At 48.5% G+C, this 27,282-nt stretch overlaps 2 protein-coding genes across 8 annotated transcripts in view; one reads left to right on the forward strand and one right to left on the reverse strand.

Annotated features, from left to right (window-relative positions):
• The window catches only part of NCOA6 (nuclear receptor coactivator 6), a 98,334-nt gene extending 89,348 nt beyond the window's left edge, over window positions 1–8,986 (forward strand). For 5 of the 6 annotated variants that reach the window (XM_069495405.1, XM_069495407.1, XM_069495408.1 and 2 more), the window contains one exon: window positions 8,392–8,885. In XM_069495405.1, coding sequence (XP_069351506.1) covers window positions 8,392–8,435 — 44 coding nt within the window. In that variant the 3' untranslated portion in view covers window positions 8,436–8,885. Of the gene's footprint in view, window positions 1–8,391 lie in introns of all 6 variants that reach the window. The other variant, XM_069495411.1, reaches the window with a different exon arrangement.
• Window positions 8,987–9,807: 821 nt separating this feature from the next.
• TP53INP2 (tumor protein p53 inducible nuclear protein 2) lies at window positions 9,808–19,055 on the reverse strand. 2 transcript variants are annotated; one of them, XM_069495422.1, is made up of 4 exons: window positions 18,902–19,055; window positions 14,523–14,696; window positions 13,824–14,112; window positions 9,808–13,231 (listed from the first exon to the last, which is right to left on the reverse strand). In XM_069495422.1, exons 2-4 carry the CDS (start codon window positions 14,644–14,646, stop codon window positions 12,979–12,981), a joined length of 666 nt encoding a protein of 221 aa, XP_069351523.1. In that variant the 5' UTR covers window positions 14,647–14,696; window positions 18,902–19,055; the 3' UTR covers window positions 9,808–12,978. The 2 variants fall into 2 exon arrangements, with proteins under 2 accessions (XP_069351523.1, XP_069351524.1); XM_069495423.1 differs by lacking the exon at window positions 18,902–19,055 and adding an exon at window positions 17,943–18,020.
• Between the last annotated feature and the right edge of the window lie 8,227 nt (window positions 19,056–27,282).

A 27,282-nucleotide genomic window follows, 5' to 3' on the forward strand; every position in this document is an offset into this window, starting at 1 on the left:
GTCATGATGCCTCATGAGAGCCCTTGCGAGTAGGCCACAGTTCTACAGGTCATATACAGGTAAAAGAGAGAGTTGTAGAAAGTACTGCTACCTTACCTCAGCCTGCTAGAGAGTGAGGGGAGAAGTTGTGAGTGGCAGCCTTCTTTCCTTTCCAGGCATACTGTGTATACCACAGGCAGGGTCCCCTTAGGTATCCTCACTTTAGGTGCAGAAATGATGCCAACAACTTTCTTCCTCCTCCCTGGGAATCATCTCCTAAATCTCCTAAGCAGAAACTTGTTTGGAAGGAAGCATGCCTTTCATTATATTGAAGTACTAAACGTAGAGCATAAAAGGGAAGACACCTGGAATTCTGTGGGAAAATCTGCTCCCCCTCAGTTCTGAATGTTCTTGGTAGCCCCTCACTTTCCCAGAGGATCATGGTCTTCTGGGCTGTAAAGTATGGTGTGTAATTACCTTTAAAGCAAGACGGCTGGGCACGAGGGGCTCACTCCTGTAATCCTAGCACTCTGAGGAGGCCTAGGCAGGAGGATCGCTTGAGGTCAGGAGTTCAAGACCAGCCTAAGCAAGAGTGAAACCCTGTCTCTACTAAAAATAGAAAAAAAATTAGCCAGGCAACTAAAAATAGAAAAAATTAGCCAGGCAGGGTGGTACTTGCCAGTAGTCCCAGCTACTCAGGAGGCTGAGGCAGGAGGATTGCTTGAGTCCAGGAGTTTGAGGTTGCTGTGAGCTAGGCTGACACCACAGCACTCCAGCCCAGGCAACAGAGCACGAGACTCTGTCTCAGGGAAAAAAAAAAAAAAAAAAGGGCAGCAGGAAAAGGGTATTAGCCTTTAGAGATGTCACACACCAGATTTTTGGAACCTTGACCTGAGCCCAGAGCCTTGAGGTACTAAATGTGTCATTTACAGAGCACCAGAATGAATCTAAGGAGCAGCTGGAACAATGAAGAACAGGTGCTCAAATTGGAGCCACTCCGTAGATAACTGCTAGCCAAGAAAGATGGAAAGCTAGAACCCGTTTTAGAGGGAGTTTGGGGGTAGGGAATAGGCCTGTACACTTAAACTGGACATTATCCCAAGGTGGTAGTGGTCATGTTGGAGTGCCTGTCACATCCATGCTTTGAGGGTTAGCAACTGGCTTAGAAGAGGCCATAATGGGCCTGGCACAGTGGCTCACGCCTGTAATCCTAGCACTCTGGGAGGCCGAGACGGGAGGATTGCTAGAGGTCAGGAGTTCGAGACCAGTCTGAGCAAGAGTGAAACCCTGTCTCTACTAAAAGAAAAAAAAAAATAGAAATTAGCTGGACAACTAAAAATATATAGAAAAAAATTAGCCAGGCATGTGGCACATGGCTGTAGTCCCAGCTATAGGCTGATGCCACGGCACTCTAGCCCGGACAACAGAGTGAGACTCTGTCTCAAAAAAGAAGAAGAAGATGAAGAGGCCATAATGATTCTCAGGCTTTGTGATCTTGCATGGAGGGGTGTCTAGAGGATGGCATAGCTCTGGCCAGCCCCTGGAATCACAGTCATGTATGGATCTCCACATCGGCCTCAAGATCTCATCATTCTTTAACTGTCCCAGGACTAGTTACTACATATGGGTAGAAAAACAGACCCAGTTTCTCCTACTATATATACTCTTACAACATGCTTCTGACATGAGATGTGTGGTGGTTTTTCCCCACACATCAAGCAAGCAATTAGTTCTGCAGCAAACACCGGCTGGGTGTCCTCCAATTCAATTCTGACACTATCTACCTGGAGATAGCATCAGATCCTGCAGGTTGGGGACTTAGTCCCACAAGACTGCACCCTGCTTCCAATGCCAGTCTCAAGCCCCTGGTTGTTTTATGTGTGCTTCTCACCAACTGGCTAAAAACCAGGGTTTCCATGATCCCCTCCTTGAGTTTGATTAATTTGCTAGAGTGGTTCACAGAACTAGGAAAACACGTTTACCAATTTATTATAAAGGATTTTTTAAGGACACAAATGAACAGCCAAATGAAGAGATACATAGGGTAAGATCTACAAGGGTCCCAAACACAGGAGCTGCCTGTGGTAGAGTTGGGCTGCACCACTCTCCCAGCCATGTGGATGTGTTCTTGTTACCTAGGAGACCCCTGAACTCAAGTCTTTTTGGATTTTTATGGATGATTCATTGATAAAATCGTTGGCTACTGCTGATCAACTCAACTCAGAACTATTTCAGGAATCAAGGACAAACAACCAAATATTTTAATAAAAGATTGCTCTAGTCATTTAGGAAATTACAACGGTTACAGGAGCTGTGAGCCAGAAACCCTAGAAGAAAACCAAAAAATATGTATCATAGTAATCATAGTTACCTTTTAAATCAGAAATGAGTCTGGGCGCAGTGGCTCACGCCTGTAATCCTAGCACTCTGGGAGGCTGAGGCAGGAGGATCACTTGAGGTCAGGAGTTCAAGACCAGCCTGAGCAAGAGCGAGACCCCATCTCTACTAAAAAATAGAAAAAATTAGCTGGGCGCAGTGGTGTGCACTGTAGTCCCGGCTATTCTGGAGGCTGTAGTAGGAGGATTGCTTGAACCTAGGAGTTGGAAGTTGCAGTGAGCTTTGTTGTGCCACTGCACTCTAGCCAGGGCAACAGCAAGACTCTGTCTCGAAAAAAGAGAAAGAAAGAAATGAGTACTATAGCTCTTTTGGTTTTTAGGTGTTAAAGCTCTTAGATCCAACTTACAGAATAAATAGGCATATTATTTGGCCTGCTATATTGTATCCAAAAATCTGAACTAAGTCATAAAATAATTTGCTGTGATTGCATTTGAACCCATACACAGAAAGTGGTCACAGAATATCAAGCTGGTTTCTAAAATTTATGAATCACAAACTTGGAGACATCCACAGTGCTAGGTACCTGAAACATGAAGTGTCTTACTGCAAAATCAGTACTTTTTAAGGTTTTGAGAAAAAAGGGGCTTTTCCTTTGTGCATCTAAAAGATTTTGGTCATATATATGCAAACAAAATCAAAAACATTTTTTAATGAAAATCTTGAAAGCTGAGAAATATTATAAGCAGTTTATAATGAGAAGGGTTGGTACTTTTGATTTTTTTTTTTTTTTTTTTTTTTTTTTGAGACAGAGTCTCACTCTTTTGCCCAGGCTAGAGTGCCATGGCGTCAGCCTAGCTCACAGCAACCTCAAATTACTGGGCTCAAGCAATCCTCCTGCCTCAGCCTCCCGAGTAGCTGGGACTACAGGCACACACCACCACGCCCGGCTAATTTTTATATATATATTTTTAGCTGTCCATATAATTTCTTTCTATTTTTAGTAGAGACGGGGTCTCGCTCTTGCTCAGGCTGGTCTCAAACTCCTGAGCTCAAACAATCTGCCCACCTCGGCCTCCCAGAGTGCTAGAGTACTTTAGTATTGTCGGGGAACCAGTGACATTAAATATGCTCCTGCCGTGATTAGCCACAGCCTGCTAGACTGTCAGATTGGAGCAGGTCGGGTGGATGATTTCTGGGCAAGTCCAGGAAGGCCCACATGGTTGTTTGGTCATCTCTGATCTATTGCTTTTTGTTTTGGGTTGACTGGGTTTTCTCCCCCACTTTTTTTTTTTTTTTTTTGAGACAGAGTCTCGCTTTGTTGCCCTGGCTAGAGTGAGTGCCGTGGCGTCAGCCTAGCTCACAGCAACCTCAAACTCCTGGGCTTAAACGATCCTCCTGCCTCAGCCTCCCGAGTAGCTGGGACTACAGGCATGCACCACCATGCCCGGCTTATTTTTTCTATATATATTTTTTAGTTGGCCAGATAATTTCTTTCTATTTTTAGTAGAGACTGGGTCTCACTCTTGCTCAGGCTGGTCTCGAACTCCTGAGCTCAAACAATCCACCCGCCTCAGCCTCCCAGAGTGCTAGGATTACAGGCGTGAGCCACCGCGCCCGGCCTCTCCCCCACTTTTAATTACAAACACAAAAATTGGCTACGACAAATCAGTGAACAACTTTTTTAAACTGTACTTGACCAGGTGAGGTGTGTTGTTTATAAACATGCTAATGAGTAGTTCTGCTTCCTGACATGGTGAATTCACCATTAACACAGAAATGATTTTTCTAGTTTTCTTTGTCATTCTTTATTTACTCTTCTATTTATAATAGATTTTATGTTATATTTTTAACTAGGAAAAAAGATCAGTTGTTAAAAACATGAAGTTCAAAGCATAAGTTTGAAACCAGGGAAAATATGAGCGAAGTTCATAGTAACCTATAATCATCAGCAGGTGTGGGTGTCCCTGGGCCACCCTAAGGTGTCTCTGACAGCATAGTAGGTGTTTTCTTTACCCTGCCCACAGCCAGTGACTTGAGAAGCCACAACTTAAAACAACACAGTGTATACAGATATACTTAATTAAAACAGAAGTGTTATTATTGTGGAAATGCAAATGAGCATAAATTGATACATCTTATGGGAGAAAACTCTGAACATTAACTACCTGGAATTGTACTCTTGTAACATCCTTTAGAAACCAACCATGCAAATTTTGAAGGAAAATTTCCAGAATTTTTTATAATTAATTAGAATTCTTGGCTAGAAATAGTATAGTGAAAAGCAGAATGAAGTAAGCAAGGTTAAAGTCAATTTCTAAAACTCCTTGGACCATAGAGCCCACATACCACCGGATTGAACAGAACCTTATACTATAGATTTGGCCAAATTTACTGAAGGTCAAAATGAGGTAACCAGGACAAAAAAAAATCCCCTCCTCACATTACAAATTTAAATGTTCCCCCATGACATATACAGACAATCACCTAAAAGTCTGTTATTGACCCAGTGCTTTATCATCTAGTTTGTTCTAAAACATGGATACAAATTATCTGACTGCACTACTAGACTCTGAAATATTAGTATATTTGCAGGGAGATACTAATTTTTTTAAATCCCTGATGGTTAAAAAACTGAAGAAATTTTCAACAATATATGTGTTTTGTTTTTGTTTTTGTTTTTGTTTTTGTAGTATGGTGTTGATTGTGCGGGACTGACAGATAGGCCAGGGCCAGGCAGTCTTTAGGAGCAGTGTGCTGATCGAGCCTAGTGCACACCCTGACTGTATCATTAGCCATTACATCACTTCCTAGAATTCCTTACCTTAAAGTTTGCCTCTAGATTCTCTTATTGTATTCATTTTTTTTTTCTTTTTTCTTTTTTTTTTTTTTTTGAGACAGAGTGTTACTCTGTTGCCCAGGCTAGAGTGCCATGCCATGTCAGCCTAGCTCACAGCAACCTCAAACTCCTGGGCTCAAGCAGTCCCCCTGCCTCAGCCTCCTGAGTAGCTGGGACTATAGGCATGCACCACCATGCCCAGCTAATTTTTCTATATATATATTTTAGCTGTCCATATAATTTCTTTCTATTTTTAGTAGAAACAGGATCTCGCTCTTGCTCAGGCTGGTCTCGAACTCCTGAGCTCAAACAATCTACGCACCTCGGCCTCCCAGAGTGCTAGGATTACAGGCGTGAGCCACCGCGCCCGGCCTCTTAATGTATTCAGTGGAGAGCTAAAGGTGGTAACATTTTGGAGGGAGTATAAAATTAACCACAAAAACAAAAAAACTCATCTTTTCAGACATTTATAAAGACATGGAAAGTGACTTTGCTCTGTGTGACTAGATTTATCTAGAGAAGGTGATAAAGACTTCAAACTCAGCTTAAAACAGTTTTTTCCCTCATGAAGTATAAAAATACACCCTTTACCACCACTCCTCCCTTCCCCCTAGTCTCCAAAAGATGACACTTTTTTTTTGCAGTTTCTAGCACAAATCGGTTGTTTACTCAGGGCCCCACTCATTGATTCATCCTCAGAGGCAGCTTGCCAGTTCATTGGGTGCTTTAGAGCAGTGACAGATGGAAACAAGCAAGGAAGGAGGGGTAGCCTGAGGCTCCTCACCCCTGCTCCCCACCTCTTTTCCCAGCCATACACGTATTTCTCAGACACACCACTTGATCCTTCAAATCACAACAAAGGGGAAGCTTCCAAAGTTGACCTAATTAATGGATAATTTTCTAAGAATGAACAGTGTCAAGACAAAACCCTGCATATTTTTACTGCAAATGACAAATTTGCTATAGTGAAAATGAAGCTTGAGACTTGGGCATAAAGAATTGATTATGAGGAGTTGTGTGGCTGTGTGAGAATTAGTTCATTTACATGAATTAAAATAAAGAACGCCATAATCAACATCCCATTAGGTTAACTGTCCCCTGATTAGTAAAAGACAGTTAAGTAAATCAGAGAGACTGATTTTACCACACGGCACCAGCCTCATGACCTCCCACCAAGAAGATACACATACTGAAATTTCCACCAACAGAAGCCTGAAAATATTCCACAGGTCACCTCTTAGAAAGGCTCACTTAGCAATTACTCTAGCTAACAGAGCAGTAAAATTTTTTTTTTTTTTTTTTTTGAGACAGAGTCTTGCTTTGTTGCCCTGGCTAGAGTGAGTGCCGTGGCGTCAGCCTAGCTCACAGCAACCTCAAACTCCTGGGCTTAAGCAATCCTACTGCCTCAGCCTCCCGAGTAGCTGGGACTACAGGCATGCGCCACCATGCCCAGCTAATTTTTTCTATATATATTTTAGTTGGCCAGATAATTTCTTTCTATTTTTAGTAGAGACGGGGTCTCGCTTTTGCTCAGGCTGGTCTCGAACTCCTGAGCTCAAACAATCCACCCGCCTCGGCCTCCCAGAGTGCTAGGATTACAGGCGTGAGCCACCGCGCCCGGCCCAGTAAAATTTTTGCTTTTTGCATCTATATGAGAGTCTGGGTTCTGAAAATATGAAACAAAAGACAGAAGAAAAATTGTTTAGAACACTGAACCTAATATGCAGCATCAGAAAATTCAGCCTAGTTTCCAGAAATGGATAAATCGGACTCATCTTTTGTATTAATGTATTAGATAGAAACATTTTTTCCTCCTTGATGAGAAGTAATTTTAAAACATTATTTTCATATTAAAACCAAAATATCTGCCATGTAGCAGCACAAAATAAAAATATGAGAAACCTACCTAACAGGTACAATGAATGCTATTCGGGTGATGGGCACATTTATAGCCCTGACTCAAGCATTACAAAAGCTATCCATCTAACAAAAATATTTGTACACGGAAATTTAAAATTTCCATATTTGGAAATTTAAAAAAATTTTTTAAACAAATAAGAAAATAGGCCGGGCGCGGTGGCTCACGCCTGTAATCCTAGCACTCTGGGAGGCCGAGGCGGGTGGATTGCTCAAGGTCAGGAGTTCGAGACCAGCCTGAGCGAGACCCCGTCTCTACTAAAAATAGAAAGACATTATATGGACAACTAAAAATCTATATAGAAAAAATTAGCCGGGCATAGTGGCGCATGCCTGTAGTCCCAGCTACTCGGGAGGCTGAGGCAGTAGGATCGCTTAAGCCGAGGAGTCTGAGGTTGCTGTGAGCTAAGCTGACGCCACGGCACTCACTCTAGCCTGGGCAACAAAGTGAGACTCTGTCTCAACAACAACAAAAAAAAAAAACAAATAAGAAAATAAAGTGAATATGAGATTTTAGGCCTTGGCTCTACAATCTAAAACATTTGGAAGAGCTTCAGGCTATTCACTGTACTCTGCCATAGAAGAACTTTGTACAGAAAAGTTTTTGAGAAATATGGTTTAAATCTGGGATAAGATGAAGTTGCTTGATTTAAGACACTGATAGTACAAGAGAAATTAAAAGAATTAAAACACAGTCATTCCCCATTATGTCACTGTTATCCCTCAGGCTCACCTGGACTCAGAGCAGGCTGTTGCTAGTTCTGAATTGCTTCCATGTCTGCGTGTATCCACAGCCTTGATATAACTGGCTGGGCCACAGTAGACATTTGTTGACAAGGTCCATGGTCAAAGAATTCCTTACTGCAAAACAGTGGTTTGGCTCCAAAGGGGATCCAAAGACTGGTATTTTACATTCTCACACAATTTACTCACTCGCTTGTGACATCATTCACTGATTTCTCACCAAAAGCACTGTCTATCCACACCTCATTGGGAGATGGGAACTGGTGAGGAAGATTGTGGGGTTAATTGTACAACTAAAAAGGCTCTCCCCACCCCGCCACTTTCTCTAGCCAGGTGTGTGTGTGTTTCATCTCCCACCACCTGTATCACATTTTCCCAGTTGCCAGGCCCTATCATGCAGGGCCCCACACTCTTCCCACATAAATCATCAAGCAAAGCCAGTGACTGTCTCAAGTGCCCCTGAGTGATTCAGGGTCTAGTAGGGCTCCACTCAGGCCATCCGGTTGCCATGGACTGCCTAGAGGGCACTACGGTAAAGAGCTGCCTCAGCTGAACATGTCCTTCCTTTCCCCCCACAGACATAACCGGTGCGGTGCAATCCAAGCGAAGAAAATCCAAGTAAACAAGCTGGACGGCGACTTAATATTTGTAAATGTGTGTGAATTTTACAAAGAGCAATTTTGAGCTGTGACTTTTTAAAATCCATTTCTGTACAGTTAGTCATTTTAATAATGTGGCCCTTTTCCTAGTCCCTGCAATCTGTTTCATAAAGTACAGTGGGGAAAGCAGGGTTGTTGAGCCCTTTGGTGTTGCAAGATGAAGTTCGAGGTTTCTAAAATGTTGTCATGTATTGAGAGGAGCGATTGCCATTATAAATGTTACTAGTTTTTACATTTCCTAAGCAGCCTAGAGTACAGGGTGAGCATTTTTAGATCTTCTAATGATGTATTGTGCTGTGGAAGTACTGTGTGTGAATAGCAGTAGTGGGGGCAAAAGCAATCTTCTCATTTGGAAATGTTGTAAATAATTTTATTATATAGTGTTTTGGATGTATTTGTTGTAGAAATGGACCAGTGAATAAAGAGAATCTAAGGGTTTGTACAATGTGAAATACTGAATGTGTTAAATAAATGTCATTGTCATAAAACATAAAGGTATGTTATTGGTAAGGGATTATTGGGTAAGCAAGCTTTCTTTGGACCATAAATGGTAGACCCGGCCTTCTTTGTAAATTAGACTCCCATCTTGTCCTCTACACCTGAGATGCCCACCTGGCAAGTTGAAGGAAATGCACATACTTGCTCACTCACTCTTTCTTAGCTTTGAAAAAACTAGCCTGTTCAGCACTGCAACAGGTACTTTGACATATGTTGGTCAAATTTCTTTTGGTTGCAAATAACAGAAACAACTGAAAGAGGATCAAAAGCCACCCAGGATTTTCTAGGGACAGGAAGCTCTTGGCAACTCAGATGGTACTTTTTCATCAATATGCCCAGATTTTTCCCTTTCCTGGCTCAATTCTTACTTCAGAATGTGTATAGTTTCCAAAGCTGACTGCTTCTGCCCCTACCCTACCCCCAACCTTCAGGAGACTCCAATGCTTGTCTCACCCTGGGTCTAGCCTTCTATCTCTCCTAGGTGTCCCTTTCCCTCCTTGCCCTTGCCATAACCCAACACCTGAGACCAAAAGGATGAGTTGGTGATTCTCTGACATGCTCTTATTCTCTATTTCAACTATCTTCATATATGTGTATCTTGCATTATAACGGTCATCTAAAAGTAACTGAGTCAGACCCCACGTTGTCTGGCTCTATACCCAGCAAGCTTATCTACCCTCTTCCTCTCCCATATGACACACACCCCAGAACCAAAGACAGCTTAATAATAATACCCTGTGCCACTACTGTGCTTGAGAAAGTGCTTCTTATACTTTAGCTCAACTCAGGCAGAAAGCATAATGTGCTTTAAATAAATTTTTATTTTTTTTCTTTATATTAATTTTTTTCTCCCATAGAGGAATAGCATTACAGTCTAACAATCAGAATCCTGTTACACACATACACAGGCATGCCACATGACCAGGTCAAGGTGGTTGTTTTCTTGAGTCTGTTGACATAGCACAACATGGTCAACCAAAGTCTCATTTCACCCAGTCTCAACACGAAACACTCAACAGGGATGCACTCAACTTGTTGGTTCCATTTGGAATTAGGTGGCAGGGTAAGAGGGAAAGTATTAGAGGTGGGCTATGGTGTGTCTGTATTCAGTCCCCTCATGTAAGCCACATGGATCTAGGGAGGCATCCAAGAGCTCTGGTGGGGTCCCTGTTGCACCTAGACATACGGGTCAGAGCAAGTTGACCAGAGGGTTCCAGGCAGGGGACTGGGGAGCAGGCATACTCTAAAACAGCACCAAACTGCATTCATACACACATAGTGCCCTGCTGGGGCTAGACTGGCAAAGGCCGGAAAGTGACACCCAACTTGAAGGAACCACTGAGACTTAGGGAATAACTAACTGGAAATCACTCTTTGATGTAACTGAGACTCACTCTAGAAATGGGTCCCTCTGACATACTTAGTTTTGGCAAAGTGCTGGTAATATTGACATTAATACAAACTGGTACAAACTCTCCAGGGTCTCTGAAAACATCAGTTAAGACAGACTCTCTAATCCCCTCCTGTCTAAGGTTGCATAGGACTTTGTGAATTCTAGTTCCCTCATGTATTCAAGTTCTGTAGTTTTAAAAAAAAAAAAATCCTGAAGCATGCTCTAGGTGAAAGGCACATACACAGTCAATACAGTATGACAAGGTCTGATGCTTCAGGAGTCAGACTAGCAGGAGACTGAGTAGTGTTGGTTCTTAGAAATCTATACACAATTAAAATATTGCCACACTCAAATGCTACAGAATCTATAGGAAAGTACAAAAAAATAAGAGCCTTGCAACCAGCCAGGTGAGAGGTTTGGAGGGTTCTAGAACTACAGGAGCCTCCAGAAATATAGGTAAGGGCAGGGCCTTTTGAAATTTGAGCCAAATGCCCTATAATTTAAACTCTTTCCTCACCAGAAGGATCATGGGCACTGCCTAGGACTGAGCCTAGGCCCCAGCTGGCAGTGAGGAGTAGGTAAGGGTTGGAAGGAATTTCAGCTCTTGGAAGTGCCAAAGACCCTAGGCTGGCTGTGAAGTGCCCAATGGGTAGCTGGAAGAATAAAAGTGACTAGGTTGTAACAAGAATTTGGGGAGCAGAACAAGGTTGTCAACTACTGGGGCCCTAGTAGGCTGGCATGGGGACTTTGATCTGTGTTTAGTATCAATTTAGCTTATTCTCTGGGATAGGAGAACCCAACAGGTCTTCCTCCGACCTCATCCCAGCATCCATGGGGATACCCCATCCCTTCCCCACATATCCCACATGATGATGCCTGGAGCTATAGAGTCAGGGAGGGCAGCTGCCTTTGCCCTCATGGGAATGCAGGGTTTGCTCTAAGCCCCAGCTTGGCTGTGAGGCCCAGAAACCTAGAATTGGGGTGAGGGGGAAGACCTATGTTAGTATGTAACAGGAAATCTTAAAAGTTTCAAGGAAGAGAGCACACACTGAATAAGGACAGCTAGAAAGAGAAAATAGGAAGCAACTCGGGGCATCCCAAGAGGCTGTTGCTGGTGTCTGAGCCCAAAATTCAATCCCACCAGGAGAAGGGAAAAGCTGACTGCCCCATCCCCTCGCCTTACCCAGGGATTCAGGTTCCCTCCTCTATATACTTAATGGAGGAGAAGGGGAAGGGGACCATGGGGCATCCACTTCTCCCTAGCAGCCTAGAAAGAAAGAGAGCCCTTTGGGAGAAAATAAGAAGAGGCCCCCTGAAGGCCCTGAACCTGGTTAGGGACAATTTAGGGGTTGTGGGGCTCCTGGTCTCCTACTCAGGAGTGTTTATTAGCCATACTGAACAGGGTGAAATACAAGGCCAGAGGCAAGATGAAGGCTAAGCTGTCAGTCTTGGGATGGCTTCACCCCATGGTGTCCTCTCCAGCATCATTCTTCTCCATTTTTACCTGGGGTGTGTGCCCTTTCTGCCTAGAAGCCCTCTGGCCCGCATCTCTCCTAAGCTAGTTCTAGCACCTTGGACATGGGAACAGATAGCCAGGATGGCAGGGCGTTGCCTAGCTTCTACTCTGGGGTGGCATGTCAAGGGTAGAGTGGCAAGGTACTAACTAAGCCCTTCAGACTCAGGGGTCTGCAGAAGGGTGGATTTCAGGAAGAGATTTGGGAAGTGGATTATAGGAAAGGGAAGTGGGGGTAGACTCCAGGCTTCAGCCTGAGAGCAGGGCTTGGCTTCTCTAAACAAGCACAATGCAGGCTCCCATGGTGCCCTGCTCCCTACAGCTTCTCAACCTGTCTGTCCTGTCTACATCTCCAGTAGGCTGCCTCTTTCCCTCAATTCCCTCCGTCTTCTCCCTCTAACTCACATCTCACTGTCCTCTTCTACATACTTTACCTTTCCAGGCCTAAGCAGCTCCAAGGAGCCCAGCCCCCAGGGCAGAGGGAAGAGGGAAACTAAAAGCAAAACCCTGAGCCTAAGCCCCGAGCCCTTACTGGAAGGCAAGGACAGCGGCCCGGGCCTCACAGGTTGTACCTGGTCAGGGCTCAGGGTCCCCTCCATTTGGGAGGGGATTACTAGGAATGAATGATAAGGGAACAGGAGTGAATGTAATGCCAAACATGGGGTAGGGTGAGTCACGTAAGGTGACAGTTGAAGGTGGAATGAGCCAGATCAGGGACTAGAAGAGGCTCTCAGAAATAGGGGTGGGCCAGAGTAGAGGACTAGAGAGTAAAGGGGACAGACAGGAATGGGGGCCAGAGAAAAAAGGATGGAAGGTCAGGAGTGGGGGAGGGGGGGCGGTTGGAGGATTAGATGCTGGGCGTGAGGACCAGAAGGAGCGAGGGTAAAGGGGGCTGGAGGGGAGCCCAGAGGCAGATTGGAGGATCAGAGTTGGGGTAATAGAGGGAGTCCAGGAAGGAAGGGCTATCACCCAACCTCACATACTTTAAGAAGGAGGGAGGTTGTGGTGTCCAGCCCAAGGCAGACGCGGCTGCCCCTCGAGCTACTGCGAAGGGGCCAGACGCGGATCCGGAGCCGGCGTTCGTGGCGCGGCCGACGAATGCTCAGTAGTTGAACTGGCGCTGGCACGGCTGGTAGACAAAGCTGCCCTGGTGCTTGGGCCGGCGTGGACGGCTCTCGCGGGCTCGGTTCTGCCGTTGCACCACCTTGGCGCTCAGCGCATGGCGCTCGGCTCGCTGCCGGGCCCGCTGCAGCCGCCGCACCTGGCCCGCCTTGTCCAGCAGCACGGCCCGCGCCGGCAGAGGAGCAGCGGCGTGGCGCAGGGCCCGGGGCTCGCGGCGGGCGGGCGCCAGCTCTCTGCAGGGACAGAGCGGGCTCGGTCAGGGCCGGACAAGCCGGCCAGGGGTAGAGGGTGCTGGCATCTCTCCCACCCCTCCGCCGTCGTCCGCACTCTTGCCTTAGCGCAGTGCTCAGGGCAGGACGCCCTTCTTGTGGGTGCCAGGCCTCACCCCAAGCCAACTGGAAGATGCCTCCCCGGTTCTAGCCCCTGTGACAAGTAAACTGACCCAGGGAAGGCTCGGCCCCGGCCCCTAATTCCGCCCTCGCCTTCTGTACAAGCCAGTATAAGTCCACTCCCTTGGCTCTGGCCTCGTCCCTCAAGCCCCCAAACCCGACCCAATCCTCTCGGCCACATCGCTCCCAAGCCCCGGTCCGGCCGAGAAGCCACGCCTCTCCCTATCCTAAAGCCCCGCCCCTTCGCGCTCAAGCCCGCCCCTAGCCTCGCCCCCCGGCCCGCAGGCCCCGCCCTTTGCCTCAAACACACTGCTCTTGAGGCCGCATCCCCCTTTAAGTGCCGGATGGGCGGGCTCCGGGCCTCACTGCCCCAGCGCGCCCTGGCCTGCTAGGTTCGTCTCACTCGGCCTCCAGGACCCGCCCCCGGCCCGCTCACCCGTCGCTAAGGTCGCCGTCAGGCAGGGCAGCATCCGGGTGCGGGGACGGGGGCCCGGTCTCCAGCACTATGGTGCTGCCGGTGACGTAAACGGACATGCTGGGGTGCTCGATGAGGAGGTCCTCCAGGGGGCTGCTCTGGAGGCGGGTGGGCCCGAGTCCAGGCCCCTCTGCAGTAAAACAGGCGGGAGGGGTAACAAACCAGCTCTCGTCCATCAAGGAGGGCGCGGGCGGAGGGCGGCCCGCGGGGGCTGGGGCGGCCCCGGGGCTGGGTGGAGCCGCGTAGCTGTCTACGGGGCGCGGGAGCGGGGAGCCATGCAGAGGAGGGGGAGCAGCGGGGAGGGACACACACACACCGGACACAGGGGGGCGGGGAGAGAAAGGTCATCGTTAGTCAGACCCGCAGTCCCGCCCGCAGCGTCCACAGGGCACCCACGGACCAGGAGTCTCGACTTGCTGCCCTAGGGGGCCTGAGGTGTGGCCCCTGACACTGCGCTGCCAGAGGGCGGCCCAGGCTTTCATGGGAAAGGGCCCTGTTCCTACCTCCAGTGTCACTGCCTCAGCCCCTCGTCGCCCAGAAGGCTTGGGAGAACTCCACAATCCCCTAGCTGCTCCCTTCCCTCCGCTGCTCCGCCATTTGCCCTTAGGATGACTCCGCAGGCCCAGGAGTCAGAATCCTGGCCCCCGACTCAGGCCTCACCGGGCAGGTCAATGATGAGCCAGCCGTCCACTTCATCCTCCTCCGAGACGAAGGCGCGGGGGCAGTCGGGGTCTTCGGGGGGCGGAGGGGTGCCGAAGAAGAGGCTGGTGAAGCGCTGGAACATGGTGGGGGGTGAAGCGGCCTCACGGGGGCGCCTTATGGCAGTGCGAAAGCCTAGGAATCATAGGAAGGAGTCAGAGCCACCACCGCCTGAAGTCCACCACCACCCCTAGTCAGACCAGGGGGCAGAGGATATCACCCCTAGTCCCCTGAGCAGTGATAAGAGTTCAACAGGGACGTGTGGGGAAGCTTTTGGTGTGTGTGCTTTCTGCATTCAAATCCAGGCTTTCCTATCTTCTGTTTAACTTTAGGAAGTTATTTAACTTATCTGTGCCTTAGTTTTCTCATCTGTCAAAAGATAATGATAACAGTACTCCCTCCTCTGGGCCCTTATAAGAATTAAACAAGCTAATAATAGTATCATCTTCCAGGCTGTAGTAAAAATTAAATGAGCTAAACACTTAAAAAGGCTTAGAATAGGGCCTGGGCACATGGTAAACACTCAACAAACTAATAAACTACTTACTTATTACAGGGTACTTTAGGGACATGAAATGAGTGATATATATGACCAGGCTCGGCCGGGTGTGGTGGCTCAGGCCTGTAATCCTAGCATTTTGGAGGCCAAGGTGGGAGGATCACTCAAGGTCAGGAATTCAAGACCAGCCTGAGCAAGGGCAAGACCCCATCTCTACAAAAGAAAAAAAAGAAAGAAACAAAGACAGACGTGATCTGGACAACTAAAAATATATAGAAAAAATTAGCCGGGCATGGTGGTTCATGCCTGTAGTCCCAGCTACTCGGGAGGCTGAGGCAGGAGGATTGCTTGAGCCCAGGAGTTTGAGGTTGCTGTGAGCTAGGCTGATGCCACGGCACTCTAGCCCGGGCAACAGAGCAAGACTCTGTCTCAAAAAAAAAAAAAAAAAAAATATGACCAAGCTCTGTCATGAAAGGTCTCCAGAGAATTGGACATCCAAGCTGGACCTTGAAGAGTAAACAGGATTTCTCCGGGCATGGAACAAATTGCCTATATTATGACCATTTATTATCATAATAATAACATAGCTAACATGCATGTGCCAGGCACTATACTAAGCGGCTTTGCCTACATGACCTCATGTAATCCTCACAGCAACCATAGGAAGTGGATATAATCCTCTCTGACAGGTAAAGAAACTGAGGCTCAGAAAAGTAAAGTATCTTGCCTAAAGTTTTGTAGCTGGTAAGAGACAGAGTGGGATTTGAACCCATGGAGTCAGATTCCAGAGGCAGCACTAGGAATCACTATACTCCATTGCCTTTGCTGGGTGTCTGTCTGGTAGGCATTTTTAACTTGGTGGCCAGGGGCCATGGTCCATATGTATTTTTCTGGGATGAAGGACCTTGGTTTTCACCATGATTTCCTAAACAGCAGTCTTTGACCCCAGAGATTAAGAACCACTACTGGAGCCTGTGTGGTTTGAAAAGCACTGGCTAGCAGAAATCCCACAGGACTGCTACAGTCTCACCATGTGATTGGGCAAGGCTCAGCTGTGTCTATCAGATGAGGTGTGAAGATCCTATGCAGGCAGGCCCTCCCCCCTCTGGCCTCCTTTTCCCAGGCTCCTGCTCAAGGGCAGCATCCCAGGCTGGGAGGAAGAAGATCAGGTTCAGAGGGAGATAATGATGGAGGGAGGGAGCTATCAGATCCCAGGAGCCCTTTAGAATGAGAGTTGGACCTGGACCCAAGCAAGCCCTCATCTAGTCCTTCCCCTTGAAGGTGACAAAGAAGGCCTCCTATTCCAGGAATGGAAACACCAATTGGTGGCTCTACCTCTGCCCCTCTCCCACGCCAGCCTGCCTCAGGTCTAGACCTTGACTGAGACCTGCTGGCCAGGCCCCCAGGCTGTACCTAAAGCCTTACCCTCCACATCTGTCCCCTAAAGATGATCAATACTTTTGCTGCTAAACCACTTGTCACTATTCTGTAGGGGTGTTTCCATACTTCCTGGGAATGTCCATACTTCCACTCCCTAGAAGCATTTCTACTCTTACTGCTAACCCACCTGGGATACTTCCATACTTGTTGCTACCTCTCCCATACTTGTTGCTACCTCTTCCTGGAAATGTTTTCACACTTGCCACAGAATCACCTAACCTCCATACTCTGGGAATATTTCCACATTTTCAGACTCACAGTGGGCTCAAGAAGGAAGGTATTCCCTGGATACTGGCTTCCCTGGTGGGAAGCCAGGAATTATGAAGGTTGGGCCCCCAACTAGTGTCTGCCCAGCACGATCCACATATCCTACTACATCTGTAGCTACAGGAAGTGAGTGACTCAGTTATCAAAAATCCAGAAAGTTTGGCCCCTCCTGAAGGAAGGGAACACTCGGACCTTGATGAGGCACACCCTCTTTCCAAGAAACTTCTATTTCATTAAGAAGATGAAAGGGATATTTAGAGCTGTTTCAGGGACCATCATATTCACCAAGTCCATTTTACAATCTGATGATCAGAGAGAGGACATAAGTTTATCCAAAGATACATGGCTAGATAGTGGCAGGACAGACCTAGGCCCAGATCACTGAGCATCCAGTCCTAGGTGTACATAGTCAGGAAAGCCTCAGCAAATAATTCCTAAGAATATAATGATGCAGAGGGTACAGGGAAGTCAAACAGAAGCCTCAATCTAGTTACTAGCCCTGTGCCCAGCTCCAAAAGGGTCTGGGGTTCCTGGCACCAAGATTCAGCATGCATTTACCAGAGCACCCACTCTGTACCAAACCCCACACTGAGCCTCCTCAAATTACAGACAGATTTAGGTAAGAGAGGCTCCCAGGGAGAAGCTCCCTGCCTGAGGTCACACAGCAAGTCAGTGATGGCCAGGAGTGACAGCAGCATCCGCCAGCCAGTGCCTGCCCCCTCTCCTGACCACTGAGGGAGCCTCCCAGATTTCCTTTCCTAGTCTTGCCAGCTTCCTGGTTCTCACATTCCCAGCTCTGCTCCAGGGAGAACATTCCCTTTAATAACTACAGCAGCTGTGCCCAGAATAGCATTTGAGCCCTAAGCCACCCCTACTCCCAGCTCTTGCTTGAGCAAAACCTGGGCTGGGATGGGGCTCCTGGTCCAGCCTCTAGGCCCATTCACTTGGAAAGTTAGAATCTCTTCTTCTCCTACCCCTTCTCCCACACTCTCTGTGAACAGAGAGAGGGGGCAGCAGAACCCTTGCAATCACCAGCACTAGGCCAGATCCCAGCCCTCCTAGCTGACAACCCCTGGGAGTTGGGGAGGTGATGAAGGGCCAATAGAGGGAACCCTCATCCCACCCTCCACCCCAACATCAGCCCTGGAGACACCCTGAGGCAGCCAGTGACTCACCTTTCTGTGGTCAAAACAGCTGGAAGGCAGCAATTTTATAGGACTCTGGGGTCTCCAAGGTACACAGTGAGGGCAGAGTGGGTCAGGGCCTTAAAAGAGGACCCGATCTCCAGAGATCCTCTGGAAAAAGGTCCAGGAATGAGGAGACCTAGGAGCCCTATCAAATCGTGATGACACTGACTCCTCCCCAGTGCGAGGAGGACGCGTGTCTTGCTATTTGTATTGAGCTCCCACTATGGATAAGACCATGGTAATGCGTCTGTACTCACTCAGTGAGCCTGACTCTAGTTGGCCGTGTGACCTCTAGTAAGCTACTTCTCCTCTCCAGGCCTCAGTTTCCCCGTCCATGAAATGGGGTCTAAGACCCTTCATTTTGGTGCTGGGAGTGACGTCAGCTAAAGCGCTGCACACAAATCAGGGATTAGGAGGATGTTATTATGTTAGTCTCTGGAGGGGCGGAGCCTGGAGACGGAGGGAGGGGATTCCACCACCATCTGGTGCTGCCCCAGCGACGTGGAGTCCTAGGCCACCCTGAACAAGACCCCGTCAACCTAGACCCAGCAGCGCCGTCTGACTCTTCCTGAGATCTCAAGGAGAAAGCAGGGGATCAGAGGCCTGACCCTAGCCCCTGGATTAGCCCAGAAAATCACCCAGCCCCTTCCGGCCCCCCTTGGATTTCAGCGTCTCTCACCCATGGCCCAGCCCGGACACAGCGGCCACAGGGTCACCGGAGGACAAGCGACCCGAGGCGAGAGGCGGTGCCGGCCTTGGTGACGTCTCAATGTCATATGCAAATAGAGCAACGTCAAGGTCTACCGGGCGTGCAGCAACCAATCGGGAGCCGGGAACGCAGCCCCGGCGGTCGCCGGCGGAGACGGACAAAGGCCCGGGAGCAGGGGGCGCAGGGCGTGTCCAGGGGCGCGGGGAGCGCCCCCAGGCCGAAGCTGGTCGGGACTCACCTGGGGGCGGGGGTGGCGCTGAGGTAGTTGTGCGGCGGAGCGTCCAGGGTCGCCGGCTGCTCACAGGCCGGGCCGCATCGCGGGGACCGAGCGGGGGCGGCGGCAGGGCTAGCGGTCGGACGCTCGGGCTGCTACGCTCGCCCGCGGAGCTTTGAGTCTGTGCGCCGCTGCGGCGGGGCTCACGGCACAAATTGGAAGGTTCAAACAGCTGATTGTGATGTCACAAAGGGGCCCGCCCGCCTCGCGTCACCGGCCGGCGGAGCGACGGCCAATCCCAGGCTGCGGGTCCCCCCGCCCCGCCCCCTCCGCGGTTCGCTGCCCGGTCGTTCTTGCCTCGGAGCCGCACTCGGAGCCTGGGGGCCGCCCGGAGAGGCGACTGCTGGGAGCTTGGACCCCTGCTCCTCGGCGACATCTACATTTTTGCTCCTACTTCCTGCGGGATCCCTCCACATATCGCAGCGCCCTCACCTCTTTCACTGCTCCCCAAATCCTTTCCTCTGCATCATATACCCAAGTCCCCAACTCCACGCCACGTCGTGCACCTCCGTTCCCCTCACTACCCTACTCCCTGCCCTCCCTCCCTTTTGTGTCTCACTCCCTCATTCCTACACATTTTCTGCCTTCCCACCCCATTTTTCCTCAGCTCAGCAGGCTTGAGAAACATCCCCTTTCCCCGGTTCCGGGGAAGCCCCTGGGAGTGTAGCGGAGCCAGCGAAGCTGACGGGAAAATTTGCAAACAGGAGGACTTGGAAAGGAATTGCTTTATTTTATTTTATTTATTTATTTATTTATTTTTTGAGACGGAGTCTCGCTTTTTTGCCGAGACTAGAGTGCCGTGGCGTCAGCCTAGCTCACAGCAAGCTCAAACTCCTGGGCTCAAGCCATTCTTCTGCCTCAGCCTCTTGAGTAGCTGGGACTACAGGCATGCCCCACCATGCCCGGCTAACTTTTTCTAGATATTTTTAGTTGTCCAGCTAATTTCTTTCTATTTTTTTAGTAGAGACGGAGTCTCACTCTTGCTCAGGCTGGTCTCGAACTCCTGAGCTCAAATGATCCACCCGCCTGGGCCTCCCAGAGTGCTAGGATTACAGGCGTGAGCCACTGCACCCGGCCTATACATCTTATTTAATCCATTTCGCTACCGGGGCTGCGCAGAAGAGTGACAAGACAGGGGTTGATTATGAGTCTTGATTTACACATGGAGAAACTGAGTCTCACAAATAAATCTCATTGTTAGTATGTGAGCTCATATTCAATAATCCATGCAACAAACATTTATTGAGCATTTACTATTGCCACTACCAGACCACTACCTGATATTTATTGAACACTTACTGTGTGCCAGGTGCTGTGCTATGGTGCTTTATGTGTTTTTTAATATATATATTCACAACAGCCCAAAAGATGGGCATTATTCCCATGTTACAGTTGAGGAAACAGAGAGCCCAAGTGACTTCCCAAGATTACAAAGCTATACTCAATGACAGAGTCAAGATTTGAACCCATAGCTCCTGGCCCCGACCCTCTCCACTCTCTATATACACCAGATAATCTAAACCCTAAGGTGCTTCAGCCTCCCCAGGGAGACCTGGGTTGTAGTCCTGACTGTGCCCCAAGCTTGCTGTGTGACTTCAAGTCATGTTACCTCTCTGGGTCTTAGTTTCTTTATCTGTCAAACCTAACAGATCCAGGCTTCTTTCTAGAGCTGACATTGTAAGATTCTTCCAAACTCTCCACCCTCAGTATTCTTCCAACCCCGTGCTCTAGGCCTCTGCTCTCTCAGTGCCCTGGGAGATGCCTGGGGAGAAACCACAAATACACATGCTCAGAATCTTCGGGGCCAGAGGTTCTGGGTCCTCTCTCAGTAGAGCAGGGCTGGTTGGGGAAGATCTGAGATCTAACAGGTGTGTGAGGCCAGAGGTTCATGCTCTAGTGATAAAACCCTGTCCCAGCCTAGACTGAAACCCCTTAGGGACTCCTCAGCCCTGGCAAAGGAGAAGAATTCAGGAAATAATACCCAGAGCCTTCCGGGGGAGGTGGAAGTGGCACTGTGGCCCTTGGAGTGTTGTCCCCAAAGTGTCCTAATTGCGTGCAACCCTGAGCCTCTACCCATCACAGCCACTTCCTGCTAACCTCATACCCTTTCTTGACCTCCTTGCTGACTTAAACTAAATAATCATTAACACACCTCTCCTGTCACACCACTTGTTTGTTCTATAACCGTATGTGGCTCACAAAGCCCCACACTCCTAACACAGCATTCATGGCCCTCCATGATCCACCCCCAGTCCTTGCCAGCTCCATCTCCCTTTCTTCTCTTATACTTTGTGCTAAAGTCAGACTTTTTGTTGGTTCTCCCAACACTCTCCCACCTCCATCTACACTTTTGCTCAAACTATTTCCCCTGCCTGGAATGCTTTCTTCAGAACTTTCTGAAATCCATATCTTTCTTGTCTTTGAGATTCTACTCACCCCTTCTTCCTCTAGGTAGCCTGCCTTCTCCTTACCCATGTGTCAATGGCTACTTTGATGACAGTCATGTATCAATAAACAGTAAGTGGTGATGACTAATTGTGTGTGTATGTATCTTTTCAAGTGGATGGTTGGCATCCCAAGGACAGGGTCTTTGTCCATATGTTCCCCCCACCCAGCCTGTGGTCGGTCTAGCATAGACTAGACTTTCATCAAAGGCTCAGCCTGAAGGTTGAGAAGGGCAACTGGCACAGGAGTCTATCCCTGGAACTTCTATCCTGGTATAGGCAACATTCTGTTGGGCACAGCATTCTGGTTCCCCAAGCCCAGAGGAGGGGAGTCTTGATAATGCTCTGGTACCATAAATGACCTGGATTCTGCTCCCAGCATTAGCCGAACCCCATGTCCAGGCTGCTAGGTCAGATCCCAGTGTTCCATTTCTCTGTACAGTCACAGGTACCTATGGAAGTCAGGGGCTGGAGCCCAATGGAGTCTCCTCCTGAAGCTCCTGGGACATATCCCTCCTCTCCACCACAGAGGTTTATTATCAAGGCTGGAGGAGACCTCAGACCTTAACTCATCCAAACCCTCATCTTATAGGTGAGGAAATGGAGGTGTGCTGAGGCCAGAAAGGTCAAGATATTGCTTAGAATCACACAGCAGCAGAGCCACCAACTAACCCTGGCCCCAGGGAATGGGCTTAGTATTCTGAGGCACTGGCCTGGGCCTGGGAGCTGTAAAAAGAGCCAGTGGGCATATGCTGGGGGTAATCCTGGAGTCCCCTGTCCAGTCAGATGTGGGGTCCCATTCCTGTGTGCACACATAGATATTCATGGGTATCTATGCATACGCATGAAGGCATCCGTGCACAAACATACACACACATGCACGCGAGCTCATACCCGTAGGGTTAACAGATACCCACAGACATCTAACCCATGCCCAGGTGTAAGTACCTGCCCCATTTTATGGGCCCCAGGACTGGAGGTCAAGAGGCCATCCTTCTATTCCTGTCTACGCCCTGAGCTTGCCCTCACCGAGCCCTGGGGGCTCCCAACCAGCTTGCCAGGCCCCCCTCAACTTCAAAGGGCAGAGATGTGTCAGCCTGGGTGTGTCCCTCATGGGACCTTGCGTGTACTCGCAGGTATGAACCAGTCTGTGTGCGTGACTGGAGAACTGGCTCATCACTCCCCTCCCCAACCCTTCCCCACCTTAAGTTAGAGGGTGAGGCTGACAGGAAGCTCTCTGATGTAGATAATAAATTCTTCCCATTTTACTGGTGAAGAAACTGAGACAGAGAGGGAAAAAGTTTAATTGGTAAAGCCAGCTAGGGAAGACATAATCCCCAAATTCCCCCAACAGATGGGTCTATACCTTAACAAAGGGCCATATCCCCAAGAACTTCTACTCAGAAAGCTTTGCTGTTTAACTCAGAGACGTCTGAATTTGAGGGTAACTGTGGTATGTGTGTGTTGTGTGTGTGTACACCATGAAAAAGACTATGGCCTGATTGTCACTAAATCCAGATTTCAATCCTGGTCTGTCCTGGACTCACTGCCTAACCCTGGGCAAATCGCTTTCTTTCTCTAAGCCTCAGTTTCCCCATCTGCAAAATGGCTGGCTCCATGCTCCCTTAACATACCTTCCAATCTCAACCTCCAGGCATCAGGTTTGTTTGTGTGAACTGTGCTTAAAGCCCCTGTCAGTGAGGAGGTCATGGTCAGTACAGGATTCATTTCATGTAGGAGGAGAGGCAGGTGGCAGGAAGGCAAAAGCCTGGCTTCCTTTTAGTCCATCTGCCCGGGTTGTGAGGGTGGGGCAGTGTCTTTGGGGTTCCAGGGACATGTTTGTGAATTTGGGCAAGTACCCAAGTGAGCCGCTCTGGTGTGAGTGGCCAGAATGAACTCCCACATTTAGAACTTTGAAAGAGGAATGGTTGTGTTCCTCCCTGGCCCTAGGTGGTTAGAAGAGACAGCTCTGGGGCCATGCAGGAGCAGAAAGAAAGGAAGTGGCTTCTGGGGTTGCACCTTCTCTGTCTTGCCCAGGCACGGCCAGATTCTATACCTCCCTCCTGGGACTTGGCTTGCAAACTGGATCCCCAGCAGGACTTGAGGCTGGGGAGGAGAGGGTTAGCCGGGAGTGTATTCCCTCCTGCTGAACCAACCACTCTTCTAGGAGCAAATAAACTCCCCAGGCCAGGCGCAGTGGCTCACACCTGTAATCCTAGGACTCTGGGAGGCTGAGGTGGGTGGATTTCAAAACTCAGAAGTTTGAGACCAGCCTGACCAAGAGCGAGACCCTGTCTCTACTAAAAATAGAAAGAAATTATCTGGCCAACTAAAAATATATACAGAAAAAATTAGCCGGGCATGGTGGTGCATGCCTGTAGTCCCAGCTACTCGGGAGGCTGAGGCAGGAGGATCGCTTAAGCGCAGGAGTTTGAGGTTGCTGTGAGCTAGGCTGACACCATGGCACTCACTCTAGCCTGGGCAACAAAGAGAGACTCTGTCTCAAAAACAAAAAACAAAAAACTCCCTGAAGTTCAGGCCACCTCCCATTCCTGCTCACAGCTCTTCCTGGCTCCCTAGGGCTCCCTACCACCTCCAGGCTGGAATTCACATTGCCAGCCAGGCACCCTCTCCTGGTGCCTGGTACAGAGGAAGCATCCAGTGAATAATGACTAGAGAGGTGAGTGAAGCTGTCCTCACCCTCTGTTTTAGTCTTCTCTGTATACACACACACACACACACACACACACCCCCTATGCAAATGAACACACTCCAAATCACCACCAGCTTTTCTGCTCCCAGGATTTTGTTCTTACAGTTTCCCCCGCCTAGGGAGCCCTGCTCCTTTCCCATCCAATCTCCCTGTGTCTAGACTCTGTGTGTTCTTTAGAATTAATTTAATCAGCAGCTTACATTCACTGAGCATTTACTATGTGCCTGTAGCCTTCCAAGATGGGCATCATTATTATCCCCATTTAACAGAAAAGGAAATTGAGGCTCAGGCTGCTGAGGAAACTTCACCAAGATCACAGAGCTAATGAGTTGGTGCATGTTTCTGTGTATTCAACCATGTCCATAAATATTGCATGTGCATGTATGTACAAAGATAAAAAACAAAAATGATAAAGCCTTTCTGTAAAAAATTTACAGTATTTTTACCTAACATAAAATCATTTTTTCAACCAGCTGACACTCCCATGAAGGAGCAAACTGCCATGTTGTGGAAAGGGCACATGGCAAGGACCCCAGGAGGGCCTCTAGAAGCTGAGAGTGCTCCTTTGCTAAGAGGTAGTGAGAAAACGGGGCCTTCAGTAATACGGACACAAGAAGATGAATTCTTCCAACAACATGAGGGAGCTTGGAAGTCAATCTTTCCCCAGCTGAGCCTCCAGATGAGGACACAGCTGCCCAACATCTTGAATTCAGTAGCCTTGTGGGATCCCAAGCAGAGAACCCAGATGAGCTGTGCCCGGACTTATAGAATGGTGAGCTAATAAATGGATGTTGGCCGGGCACAGTGGCTCACGCCTGTAATCCTAGCACTCTGGGAGGCCAAGGCGGGCGGATTGTTTGAGCTCAGGAGTTCAAGATCAGCCTGAGCAAGAGTGAGACCCCGTCTCTACTAAAAATAGAAAGAAATTATATGGACAGCTAAAAATATATATCTAGAAAAAATTAGCCGGGCATGGTGGCACATGCCTATAGTCCCAGCTACTCGGGAGGCTGAGGCAGGAGGACTGCTTGAGCCCAGGAGTCTGAGGTTGCTGCGAGCTACACTGATGCCACGGCACTCTAGCCCGGGCAACAGAGTGAGACTCCGTCTCAAAAATAAATAAATAAATAAATGAATGTTGTCTTGAGGCACTAGGTTTGTGGAGGGTTGTTATACAACAATAGAAAATGAATACACACGTGTTGAAAGAGTTTTTGTTTTTTTTTTTTTTGACATGACAATCAAGAGGCAGCTTGAATTACTAATCTTACTCCACTACATTTTGTTTAGTGTAAATATTTCTGTGAAATGTAATAAATAATGTCGTAATTGGGAGGAAATCATTTTTTCTTTTCTTTTCTTTCTTTTTTTTGAGACAGAGTCTCGCTCTGTTGCCCGGGCTAGAGTGCCGTGGCGTCAGCCTAGCTCACAGCAACCTCAGACTCCTGGGCTCAAGCGATCCTCCTGTCTCAGCCTCCCAAGTAGCTGAGACTACAGGCATGCGCCACCATGCCCGGCTAATTTTTTCTAGATATATATTTTTAGCTGTCCATATAATTTCTTTCTATTTTTAGTAGAGACGGGGTCTCGCTCTTGCTCAGGCTGGTCTCGAACTCCTGAGCTCAAATGATCCACCCGCCTGGGCCTCCCAGAGTGCTAGGATTACAGGCGTGAGCCACCACGCCTGGCCGGTATACACATTTCTAATTTCATAGATCCTGTCAAATCACTCTCCCCAAACGTCCCACTTTAGACTTCCACCAACAGTGCATGAGAGCCCTAGGTTTCTGTCTAGAACTGGCCCATGTGCTCCCTCCTGAGTCAAAGCTCAAAGTCTCAGTTATGACTAGGATGTCTGACCCCTTACCCCCCGCCCCCCCCACCCCACAGAATCGGGGTCGGGGGGCAAGCTGAGTGTTGGGAAGGATGCACATAGATTGTCCCCCATTAGCTAGGTGGCCACTCAGGTAACACATACCCTTTCTAAAGTAAAAAGGCCATCTTGGGAGAAAGTGAGCTCCTCATCACTAGAAGTGTCCAAGTAGAGGTTCAGTATCAGCAAATGCACTGAGCATTTCCTTTGTGCCAGCTCTTGGGCCTGGTGTTTCATCCCAGAAATGAGTCAGCTTCAGTTTCTGCCCTCCTCTATGAGGGCTTGATACTCATGGAGAAAATAGACAAGTAAACAGACAGTGACAATTGAGTCAACTAGGGATTGAGTTGGACTTCCTTTTCTGACAATACCTGGAACTTCCTGCTACATAACACAGGGAGATGCTGGAAATAAAAACAACAAACATCGTTTTATTTATTTTTATTTATGTTGAGACAGAGTCTCTCTCTGTCGCCTGGCCTAAAGTGCTGTGGTGTCAGCCTAGCTCAGGGCAACCTCAAACTCCTGGGCTCAAGTGATCCTCCTGCCTCAGCCTCCCAAGTATCTGAGACTAGGCTGGTCTCAAACTCTTGACCTCAAGTGATCCTCCTGCCTGGGCCTCCCAGAATGCTAGGTTTATAGGCATGAGCCACCGCCCAGCCTTCATTGTATCTTTACAGGCCTTGAGCTTGCCTTGTCTTGTATGTATAAGCTCCACAAAGGGCTGCCAGCTGCCCGTACGTCTGGGCATTTCTAATCTCAAACCCCGCAGAAGAGAAAAAGCCCATTCCCCCAAATGGCTGAATCTAAAACCCCAGAACTGAGCCTTGTTGGCTCTGATTGGCCTGATTTGGGCCATATGCTCATCCCTGAACCAGTGACTGTGGCTAGGGGTTTGGCACATATTGGTTAGTTTAAATCATTTAGAGCCTGTTCCTGGAATGAGGTTGAGATCAATCCCACTCAAATCACATGGCTAAGTAAGCTGGCATCTTGTTACGAGAGAGTAAAATGGGAAGCAACAAGCAAAGCCCACTATACCTGTCTCCTTTCCCAGAGCAGGGAAATCTGTATATATTTGGGGCAAAGGTATGAGTGGCCTGGATACATAGTTGTGGGGAGTATGTTTCCTGGGGAGGGAGAGGGGTTCAGAGAAAGAAAGTTGGGGGTTGGGGAGCCGGTCTACAGCCGTCCAGTTTTAGGCCTAGTTTACACCTTGGTCTTGTTTTCCTAACAGGATAGCTTTTGCAATTGTGGGCATTGCAAATTATGGGTAGGGGACGGGAAGGAAATTGGTAGGGTTGGGGGCAGGGTC

This window comes from Eulemur rufifrons, chromosome 20, assembly GCF_041146395.1.
Source record: "Eulemur rufifrons isolate Redbay chromosome 20, OSU_ERuf_1, whole genome shotgun sequence".
NCBI lineage: Eukaryota > Metazoa > Chordata > Mammalia > Primates > Lemuridae > Eulemur > Eulemur rufifrons.